General features: G+C 33.1%; 2 protein-coding genes and 1 non-coding gene across 3 annotated transcripts in view; 2 read left to right on the forward strand and 1 right to left on the reverse strand.

Moving 5' to 3' along the window:
• Positions 1–840: 840 nt before the first annotated feature.
• Positions 841–7,788, reverse strand: LOC105630556 (Asparagine synthase family protein). The gene is made up of 13 exons (XM_012212405.4): positions 7,384–7,788; positions 7,108–7,301; positions 6,881–7,016; positions 6,193–6,408; positions 5,913–6,010; positions 5,041–5,155; positions 3,595–3,700; positions 2,948–3,041; positions 2,448–2,644; positions 2,107–2,206; positions 1,908–2,024; positions 1,461–1,517; positions 841–1,180 (listed from the first exon to the last, which is right to left on the reverse strand). The coding sequence occupies exons 1-13, from the start codon at positions 7,748–7,750 to the stop codon at positions 1,079–1,081; spliced, it is 1,899 nt and encodes a 632-aa protein (XP_012067795.1). The 5' UTR covers positions 7,751–7,788; the 3' UTR covers positions 841–1,078.
• A 72-nt stretch (positions 7,789–7,860) lies between these two features.
• TRNAT-CGU (transfer RNA threonine (anticodon CGU)) lies at positions 7,861–7,932 on the forward strand. Its single transcript has one exon. It is a non-coding gene; the product is annotated as a tRNA-Thr (tRNA).
• Positions 7,933–9,675: 1,743 nt separating this feature from the next.
• The window catches only part of TIF3H1 (translation initiation factor 3 subunit H1), a 4,781-nt gene continuing 2,812 nt past the window's right edge, over positions 9,676–11,644 (forward strand). The window contains exons 1-5 of the mRNA XM_012212404.4: positions 9,676–9,824; positions 10,011–10,090; positions 10,172–10,288; positions 10,395–10,498; positions 10,736–10,802. Coding sequence (XP_012067794.1) covers positions 9,818–9,824; positions 10,011–10,090; positions 10,172–10,288; positions 10,395–10,498; positions 10,736–10,802 — 375 coding nt within the window. The 5' untranslated portion in view covers positions 9,676–9,817. The remainder of the gene's footprint in view (positions 9,825–10,010; positions 10,091–10,171; positions 10,289–10,394; positions 10,499–10,735; positions 10,803–11,644) is intronic.

Genomic DNA, 11,644 nt, shown 5'->3' on the forward strand with positions numbered 1-11,644 from the left:
CTCAAATTAATAAATAAATTATTACCTCTATTTTATAATACTTGTTACATTTGAAATTTCAACGTCTCTTAAAAAAATTATTAAATTCGTCTAAATTACAATAAATTATTAAATAAATTGACTATATTACTCTTAATTTTATACTAATTCTCTAAAAAAACCATTAAATTGAATTAATAATTATTGATTATATACAAAGTAAACATTAATTACTCCTTGAAACCACAAATGTGACATATTTTAAAACAAATTATTTTTTTAAATGTGACAAATATTACGAGACAGATATGATATTTATTTACTATACAATCTAGAACATATTAATTACTTAAATTTTAATTAGTTACTAACAACATCCTAATAGGGAAACGATCAATCAAAATGCTGAAATGAACTACCTTTCCACCGGCAAATTTCAAATAATAATGTGCATTACATTTAAGAATGAGAAATTCATAGCTAGACTCAATTTATCACGTCAACTATAAGCTTATCCAACGAAATACATTCACATCACCATTTTGATCTTTTTTTTCCGTACACATCAATAACCTTCACATCAATCAAATTCTTATCTCTAACCAAATGAGAACGTGGAAGAATTGATAAGGAAGAATTGATAAGGAATAAGCTTTTGAAAAGGCAAAATGCTGATGTGATTTATTTTATTAGGTGAGTTTATATCTAACGTAGTAAACTGAATCTATCTAAAAATTTCTCCACATTCAGAGCTAACATCAAAATAAGATTCTTTAATCCTTGAATGTTGAAATCTAAATCTTCTTAAAACTAGATTAGCCAGATAAAAAATCTCTGGCATGATTGATACTAGATTCAATCTTGCCAAAAGTCTGATGAGCCACATTCTTCTCAAAACCTGATTCAAAAATATACAGCGCAATTGGCATATCTTCTCTGTGCATTACAATGCCATCGAAGCACAACTATTGCTGACTCACAATCCATCCTTAGAGCTAGACCCAAAACATCCAAGTCCAGAAAAATGTTGGCCACATTTTGTAGTATCAAATACACATGTAAAGGTACATTTGCAGTACCAAGTGCCGATAGTACGTCGCTACACCATATTTATTACTACACTTCCGGCAGATGCCTGGTTTGCTGCGCGATTACTTCCAAAATTTTTTCTATTGGATTCCCTTGCAATTCTGGAGCCAAACTGCACAAATAAAGCAGTAGAATTTGTTGTTTAGTAATTAAATGTGCAGTTAGAACTACAGTTTTACAGCATTATTAGCACAGCAGTTGTTTTGAATTCAGGTACGGAGCCATGCAGTTCAGAAAATCCAGGTAAGGAATTCATCTTTTCTTTTTCCCCTTCAAATTACAGCCAAACTCAAAAGAATTTAACTGCTTCGGTGAAAAAATAACATGGGATTTATCCTAATGTGGACAGGTTTGTGGTGAAGAGATTCGATACAAATATTTATATCACAAACCTGTATTGCTCTTTTAGGAAGAATTGCTGCCTCGTGTAACCCAAGCATCCATGCAACCTTTTAAGACAGATGAATCAGAATCAATTAATATTTGGTGATAACAACTCCCCCACATGAAATGAGAAAATATTCCTAAACCCTGTATAGCAGGAAATTGATTTGTTTACAGCACCAAGTAGCAGATAAAACCTAGGAGGTACCGTTGAATACTGAGGGAAATTACAAATTTCTGCTTTCATTTTGATTCTAGAGAAAAGGGTCGGTACAAAATATTTGCAGTTTTTCTTATAAAATAAATTGCAAAATTTCAGCATTAGACATGATATCTATCTATCAATAGATGCATAAATAGGCCCAGCAAATATGATCTATTGACAAGCATCGCTATCAACGGTATCCATAATACAGAGAGAAGATGTGAACTGACATGAGATGTACAGAACTGACCTCTCTTAGGATCTTCTTATCACCTGTTCCACTAGGTTGATTGAGGTTGGCAACCTTCCACAAGGGAATATCAAGGAGAGTTCTAATAACATCTTCATCCAAGAAAGGAAATCTAGCCTGGTGAAAGCAATTAGAGAGTTGACATTCAATGTACGGAAAGGATTCAAGAAGTAACAGTTGCCCAAGTTACCAACAGTACCTCCTTCCCATTATCAGCGATGCATCTATCATCTCTCCCCATGTTTCGTTTCCATATTCTTTGCATGTCCAACTTCATTTCTTCATGAAGCCCAAGCCAACTGATGATAGATTGTCAATAACCACAAAGAATGCAGAAAAACAAGTATTTGTTGCTCAGGAATCTCAATAAGATTTAGACCAAGAAAGATGTTATACACCAAAAATTATTCCTTCAAACTTTGAAAAAATAAATTCCAGAATGCTATATGCGACAAAATAACTTGGACTTTGTAAACTAGCATTAGAACATATTAAAAACTGTGATACATGAAATTCAATCGTCTGATGTTAAAATCATACCTTCCACATCTGTATTTAGTTCTGTGCCTTCCATAACCAGCACACTGTTCATCAGCACCAGAGCCAACCAAGACAATCCTGGCCTTGGACTTGTACCTTAATCGTTGTTGATTCTCATCAGCATTATTGTTCATTCCTTTATATACCCAACCATCACCACTTGCAGCCAGCCATAAAGCAATTCCTATATTCAAGTCCTGAAAATTAAGTCAATAAATTACCTTTTCAAGTAGGAAAATGGACCACCAGAAATGCACTTCTAGCATGTCATCCCATTTTTCTTTTCAACTAGATATATCACTTCTTCAAAAAAAACCTAGAAGAACCAATAAGATGCAATGATGTAGGTTCATGCATCATGATATCTTCAAAATCTAAAATAGTTTATGTCAGTGAACAACTTCAGAAATTAGCAAGTTATATGCTTACATGGATGCAGCAAACCACCCTGCTACTCACATATCATAAACTATATTTATTTATAGATCACAACTGGTTACCATATAGGTATTTGCAGGGTTAATGAGAGCCATAACATGCTTCATTTCCAACTTCAACTTAGACAAATCAGCATCGATCTCTACAAGCTTCCACCTGCATTCCCAATCAAAAATGAATTTAATATGAGAAATACAACAGAGAGAAGATCATTCAGCAAAAGGTGTTGCTTCTTTGTTGCTGTATGAGGAACTGAGTCTCCCTAGTTTAGGGTTAACCAGGAACACAGAACTGTTTTTGTTCTTGGCTCCTGGTTCAGTTTAGAACTTCTACATTTTTGTGTTCCATCCATTTCATTTTTCAGTAATGCTCTAATCTACTGTTCTCCAATTATCATACGTACCATAGAAGATGTACCTTCCCAAAAATATACTGAATACACACCAAAATTCCCAATAGCATTCATAAATCTTCATATATAAGAAACTAGAAGACTTCAAATTAATCTTACAGTCCATTTTGATAGATGATTATTTGAAATGAATGGTGATTCTTGATATCATGTTGATATTTTTGTTGTTTTTCACTTGAAACACATTTAATTCAACATTCATGTCAAATGCATGCCAATCCAAATAGACACTCAGGTGAAATTCACAAAGGTAAAGAAATAAAACATCAGATCCAAGAGAAACATTTAACCATTTACCTTCTCAATGGTGCAATTCTGCTAAGCTCCTCTACTCCTGCCTTAGCAGAGATTCTGTCAGGAGCAAATTGACCATCAAAGCTAACATTAAGTAAATCAATTCCATCTGCCAAGAATATTAGAGAATTAGCTCACCAAAAGAATCCAAACATTTTGACTGGTTGTCTTTGCTTTCAGGTCAACCTCAATAAAGGAGCAGCAAAGAAATAGAAGAAATTTTGACAAACGAAATATTGCCAATGTTTTTCACTTGGATGGAGGGTGCTAGAAGGGGGAAGGTAAACCTAGAACCATATGCAGGAAACTTGTCTCAAAAGATCTACTACTTCTTGACCTTAGTGCGGATGTAGTTATGGATATAGCTGAATGAACTCATGGCTGGTCCTAATTAGCTTGCAATTAAGGTTTAGTTGTCGTTATTGTTGTTGTTGTTTTTCACTTGGATGCTTTGTATTCTTTATTTGCCATTCGAATTTTGGGTATCAATAGTTTTTAGTTTAAATAAATTTTCTTCCTCATCTTTTTGAATTTTTGACAACAGAAACATTCACATGTAACTGTTGTACACAGGGGTTGGCACCCACTTAATTTAGCCATTTCTCCTTTTTATCAAAGTCTTTAACAAGAAAATCTTTTATCTTGCAGTTCACAAAAAATGTGACCAGAGAAACTCCTTTCCTTTTAACAAGGTTGCAACATGTGGTTGTCCTCTAACACAACCCTGTTAAATATATTGAACCAGGATTATAAAATATGCCAAAACTGTCTCCCCAAGAGCAAAAACAAAAAGCCACCAGACTCACATAAATGATAGTCCCTGCTTGAGTCTGCAACTCCAAAATAAAGGAGCTGAGCAAAATTATACAGAGAGCAGAAAAGTCACTATTGTCCTATGGAAGTTTATATAATATGTTAAATGCCCTGAAAAGGAAAGAAAAAACAGATAAAGAATAGAATTCTCCATTCATTGCAACTAAGTGGTCTTGGACTATTCAAAACTTAAAAACGACTTGATCCCACCCTAACAGACAACTGTAACAATTAGAAAAGCCTGTTTATTCCACACCAAATGAAAAGGCACAGCCAAGAATAAAAACAGGGATGAAAATACAAAAATGAAAGTGTGGCAATGGCAGCTGTTTGAACAAACCTAGTCGGAATAACCAAAAAGAACGCAGAGAGAGAGAGAGAGAGAGAGAGAGAGAACTATGTGCCGTAATTATTGTGTCTGCAACATAAAATCCTAATTTGAGCACAAGTGTTCATTAGTAAAACCAAAGTTAAAAATGTTAACGATACGACTTCTACAAAATATAGCTGCAGCACAAAATTAAAGCTTTATGACAACCTTTCAAATTTAAAATGCTGATTAAAAGAGAACAATTTTAAGAGACAATGGAATCAAAAATAAAATGAAAAAAAACACAGTTCAGCATGAACACTTACAGCTGGGATCTAGGCACTGATCCAACAATGCTGCAAGTATCATAGAGTCCAATCCGCCAGAAAATAGGACTGCCACTGGAACAAGTTCCTCTTGTCCACCATCAGATGTTCCTGCCTATGCATTCAAATCGAAAGAGTGATATTAAATTGAAACAATAAATCAGTATAAAGATAACAAAAGCTAAAACAAAAGCTAAATGACTTCTCTGCTCGTGTTAAATAGACAATTAGATAAGGAGGGGGATATGCCTTGCTACCACAAAATAGCTCAATGCAAAGATAACATTAATAAGTAACGGTAAATTCCTTGTTTTGTTTGTATTTTAGAAAAAGAGATGTATGGAAATAGTAGACCATCAAAATTTAAGAAAGCTTTAATCATCTGAAATAGTAACAAGCTTCAATTGATTCACAGAAATTTTTTTCCCATAAAAACATTCTCCTAACTTTTTGGTACGTGGGGCACTTGGGAAATTTGTCACTAGTTTTCCTAGTCAAACGGAAAATTAAACTATTCTCGTAGAAAGTGATTACCTGTTTGGAACAAAAGAAAGTCACTTTTAAGACTTACATAAAATAAAGAGAAAAAAGAAACAGCTTAGGCGCATATCTTTTAGTCTACTGACAAACCAACTATACTTTACAACCACCAAAATTTACCTTTCGCACAATTATATCTTGTATTGAAATTTAAATAGAAATATGAATTCTAAATAGAAAATTTGAAGTATTTATAAATCAAAAAATATCTTCCAAAATAAAAAAGGGAGTCTTATCATTTGTGGATCACAATAAAAGCACAAAGAATTTTGAAAATAAGGAGATAGATTATTTGCATTCATAAAAAAATGTAGTTCAATTGAATCCCACACCTTAAAAATTGTATGGAGTGATGTGCGCAGCATCACAGATTTCTTTAAAGCACTTAACACATTCCGAGCAGGCAATGAGAAGGATGTTTGATCAAGTCCTACAGAATCAAAATAGATAGACAATTAAAGATCCTCATTCTTCACTATTCAAAATGAAGTGTTCCAAGTTGAGCTCCAGAATTTTGTGATTTAAAACTATGCACCAGTATTATAATCTGATTCAAGTGGCATTACAACCAAAGAAGCTAAACAGTGTGTTATTCTCCCAATAGAGGCTTACCACATGAAAAAGACAATTCTTCTGGTTTTGGTTCAACTGAAACTCTTTCCCATTTAATCAGGTTTATTAGAGCAGTATTAGCCCATTCATGTCTTTTAACTTCCCCAAAAGTACATCCATGTAGTTTCGAAGCAGCCATAGATAAACTGTATATCCCACATGAAAGCTCCTCCCAAAAATTAGGCTCAGTACAATCTTCGACTCCAAGATCAGCACCTAAATTGATGGTATGTGTTAGAAAATTGTCACTGTAGTATATCATGGTTTGCAGTTTCAACTTTCAAACTAGTTTTTTCCTCTAAACATTTGTCTTTACCTTTAGGTAACTTAGAACAATAACTTCAAATTTTAAGTTTCATTCAATACATGAAATTCTAGTTAAAATAATATCAACTTCAATAGATTGTTAACAAAAGTGCAGCGTGACACAGCTTAAAAATTAATGAAATTTTTAATTACTTAATAGAAAAATTGACCATTGAGAAATTTGATATATGCATGTGTATGTTGCCCCCACCAATTTTTCAACTCTAGATCCGTACATATTCTGGAAATAACAAAAACAAAGTCAATGTTATCATCCAACATGAATAACTTAATGGAAAAATAGCCTTCATAATTCAGAGAACAACAATAAATATGTAATCAGAAGATCAAGAAAAGAAAAGCTCTACCAAGCATTATATACCAGAACTCTGATCAACAGCAGAAAATGGTGAGACAGAAGATAGCATAAACTGAGGATCCTTCACGGTTGGCCAATGAACAAGAAGACTCCGCCTACCAAATGCATCCCTACCAAACCACAAGGTTTTTGAACTATCCTATAAATCACAAGCAAAACAAAACTTCAGCAGGAATTGATAAACCACTGACCCTAACACCAACTAACAGAAAAATAGCACTCCAATTTACCTGCCAATAAATAATAGCCCATGGCCCCTTGATTGTTGAAAGAACATCGAGAACAGAACTTTCCTCTTTTCCACCACTAGAGCAAGCACTTGTATGTTCATCAGAACTACAAGAGCAACACTTCCCAAGAGTTCGCATAAGAATTTCACCATCATTACTATCACTCTCAACATAAATTCCTCCAAAGATTTCACCTTTAAAAATTAATTAACACTGTAAATTAGAATCCAAATTGAATAGTCTACACATCGATAAGCCTTCATAAGTATAAATTACCATTATAAATAAGAATATTCCCATAGGAATCAACGAATGGCTGAGTTATAGGAGTTACTCCTCTGAGTTGCAAAGTGGCGCCAATAAAAAGCAAGCAAGTTTCTCCATTCGCACAATCTAGCTGCCTCGAAACGCTGTCTTCTTCAATTACAGAGAACAGTTGTTGCTCCTTAGTATAAATTATGACCTGCTTGCATCCCAAACTATCAGGACCTCGTCGCCGGAGAACTGCTTCGAGATGGTCGACGGAAAACGCAAAATTTGAACTGATTAATGACTCGGGATTAGGAGCCGGAGATGAAGAATGGAGAAAGGTGGAAGATAAGCAGATTCGAACGCCAGAGATGATCAGGGCGATTCCGCACATCTTCTGCTCCTCCGCCACCACAACTGGCTCTTCCAGGGGTTTTGTTAAACCTGCAAAGGCTTAACCCACATATCAACAAATTTAAAACCATAAAACCTCTGTCAAAATCCGCTTCCATAGCATAGTGGTAGTGCGTTCGCTTCGTAAGCGAAAGGTCGCGAGTTCGATCCTCGCTGGGAGCTATTTTTTTAACATAATTTGACACGTAAGAGTAGTTTTCTTTAAGGTGATTTGAAAATATGAAAAAATTTTTTTTTAAAGTCAAAATCACTCTAAGCAAATCAGATAACTATTTACTATGTTTTTTTTTTAGGGGAAAATATGTATTATTTTTTGATTTGCACTTGGATTTGTCAAATTACTTTCTTTATTAATAATATATCACAAGTATGTTAAATAACTTAATTTCTCACCTTCTGTTAATAGTACTTTTTTCATTTGTAAAATAAAAATATATAAAAAACAGTCACTTTTTTATTTGTAATTCTCAAAAAACAAACTTATTTTTTTATTTGGAAATAATTTATTAGAGTGAAACAATTTTTTATTATGTTATTTTTATTATAATAAATTCTTTACAAATTACCTCGAAAAGATTTGGTTGAGTCGAATACCATTTTTAGTTTTGATGGTTTAAATTTTTATAAAGCACCATTATTAGTCTGGTTTGTGTCAATCTCCAAACCGAACCACGTTAAATCATATTCATACCTATATGAAATACTTTAAGAATAAATGCTCGCGGTAAACACCTAATATATCTAATAGTGACAATTGGTATGAATAAGGTTATTAATATTTTCCACTAAAAAAAAAAGTGATATTTTTTTTTTAAATGAAAATAATCTTGAATGCACGTGGAATATATGTGATACCAATATAAAAGTATTTTCTTGAGTCCAATACTTTAATTCTGGAAAAGAGCGTTTGCAGATTGATCACCATGACTTAGATTATGGATTTGATCATTTGCAATGTAAATTCCCTCTGTGACGAGTGGGGATCAGTTAGATTTATGGACCGTTAAATAGATATGGATTTGAATACCCCGTGCAAGTATCAAAACAAAACTAAATATTATAATAGACACAATATAATCATTTATTCATTTTGGCAACGCAAACTGACGAGAGTTATTTGTTTCTATCTCTATCCATCTGCTTGTAATAGACATTGGTATTTATCCGTTCGTTTTGATCCCTATCCTTCTGCTTGTAATAAGCATTGATATTTATCCGTTCGTCTAGATACCAGTGATTTAAAAAAAAAAATTCATTATCCCAAAACAAAAGTATTCAAACAAAATTTCTTAAGTCAATATCTATGTAAATTTTAAATTATTGTAACTCGAATTTGTTAAAATACTTTTTCACAAGTAGGGAAATTATTTGATTGGAATATTTTGAAGACTTTTTTTTTTTATTTGTTTATATGAAAGTGGCATTGTTACTGGTTTGTGTTGTAAAAGAATTAAAGCAGGCTCTTCATGAGGCAAATTATTATTCCTTTTATTCCTTTTCTAAGTGTTTTTTCAAAGTAATTATATAAAAAATAAGGAAAATCATTGTACCATCTAAATTCTAGTGAAAAATGTAATCAAATTAAATTATTTTTTTTATTAATTTTCTGAATAACTAATGTTTACTTGGTGAAGTGGTGGAAATATAAGTAAAATTTAAAAAATATATATTTTTTAAATTTTTTTTAAATGACAAATGATGTGGGATAAACAAATTTCTAAAGTAATCATACTATTAAATTTAGTGAAAATTTATGGATCAAATAGTAATTTACTCTATATATAAATATATTTTTTTTTGAAGGAAAAATAAAAACTGTAGCTAGGGTTTTTATCCAATGTTCTTGGCTCGTCGGATAGATAAAACATCGCAGTTTATTAATAAAACCCCTTAGAACTAAATCTCAACTTCTGCTGCCATCTAATTCCCTTGCCTCCGCCGCCCAACTTTACTCCTTTTCTTCTCCCAAGCTAACTATCCCGTCCTTCTGTCGTTTAATCGGAGATAGATATTCACAGTCGCCGGCCTCTTAAGATCAGCGTCGGCAATGGCAGGTACGTTTCGCTTATGTTTTAGCTTTCTGTCTATTCCATTCTCTTCAGTTTTAATTTCTAAGTAAGGTGCTGTTAAATCTTACAAAATTGGCCAAGACTAGACGAAGCTGGATAACTATCTGTTACATGATCTTCGTAAATAATAGTTGGTAACAATTTGATGAGTATCAGAATGATTTTGTGCAGCAATGGCAAGGTCTTTTCTTCAGGTAGCCGCAACAGAGGAGGTTGCTCCCCCTCTTCGAGTTGTTCAGATCGAGGGATTGGTGAGTCTCTTCCTGATTGGTAATTACTATAAAACATTAAATAAAAACCCTAAGTTTCTTATCATGACTTTGAATGAATAGGTTATTTTGAAAATAATCAAACACTGCAAAGAATTTTCTCCGGCTTTGGTCACTGGCCAACTTCTTGGATTGGATGTCGGTAGCGTTCTTGAAGTTACCAACTGTTTCCCTTTTCCGGTATTGTAAATCTTATTACTCGTTTTGATGATAATTATGATAGTTGTGTGTTTATATGGTTTAATATTTATTTAATTCAATTGTTCTTCATAATTTATATATGCAGATTAGGGAGGAGGATGAAGAGATTGAAGCTGATGGTGCCAATTATCAGCTTGAAATGATGAGATGCTTGAGGGAGGTTAATGTTGACAATAACACAGTTGGATGGTGAGTTTCGAGATATTTATGTGTAATTATTTTAATACATAAACCTTTTGTCCTTTTCACTGTGTGTTTTTGTTTCACATGATGCTTTTCTGTACCATGAACTGATTCTGTGTCGTCAAATTAGTGTATTTGTGCTATCACGAGTACTCATGTGCTTGCAACTAATCTGATATTCTGTCTACCATGAGAGGAACATGCAGGTCTAATTTGCGATCCATTTTTGTTTCTTAATTTCAGGTATCAATCAACATTGTTAGGTTCTTTCCAAACTGTGGAATTGATTGAAACCTTTATGAATTACCAGGTATTGGGTTTGATAACTTTTTCCCTCCACAATTTGGTATGCCTAAAATTTTTGTAGTAATTTCTGTATCCTTAACACAACATACTAAAATTGAAATATTAGTGAAGTTAGAACCAAATATGTTTTTTATAGATTGCTGTATTTTCCTGGAAAAGGCTAAGCTTGTGCTTTCACTTTAAACTTGAAGATCTTGCCTGCTTCCTTGATTTTTTTGGTAGGAAACAACCAAAAGAGTTCTTATCACTATAATAGGGCAGGACAGATTGTGAAGCTACCTAGATGCACTTTTATTTTGAATCACAAACGTGATTAAACTTTTCAGGTTCTGCAACTTATTTAACTTTCAGCACTAGCAAACTTCTCTTCATTGGAATAATAGAGTGGATAAGAGAATTTTAAACCTACATACATGTATTTTTTTTTGAGTGTCTAGACGCACTTTTTCTTTTAATTAATTTGTAAGGGGATCTCAGTTTTTGTCCCCACTGCTTTTTGCACTTCATGAGATGTGGGAATGTCATAATGCAAGTTAATCTCCACTGTCTTGCTCTCCTATCCTTCCCCCAAGGATAAAACCTTCACTCTACCCTAATAATTAACTTTTAGTTAAGGTGGAAGTGAATCAGTAAGTTCTAAATGTCAACTTATCACTAGCCTCAAATAGTTTTTTTGAGTTTCTTTCCTTTCCAATGAAAATTAATTCCTTTAAGCATTGTTCATTATTGTTATTGAAGGTAATCTTTATCGAACAATTGACCATAGTAACATTTTAGCGAAGATGGACTTGAGCATTTAATTTGGATTCTAGGTTTCAAGGGAGCCTTTTTTTTTTTTTTTTTTTT

This window comes from Jatropha curcas, chromosome 5 (assembly GCF_041381405.1).
Source record: "Jatropha curcas cultivar XTBG-Jc1 chromosome 5, XTBG_Jcur_1.0, whole genome shotgun sequence".
NCBI lineage: Eukaryota > Viridiplantae > Streptophyta > Magnoliopsida > Malpighiales > Euphorbiaceae > Jatropha > Jatropha curcas.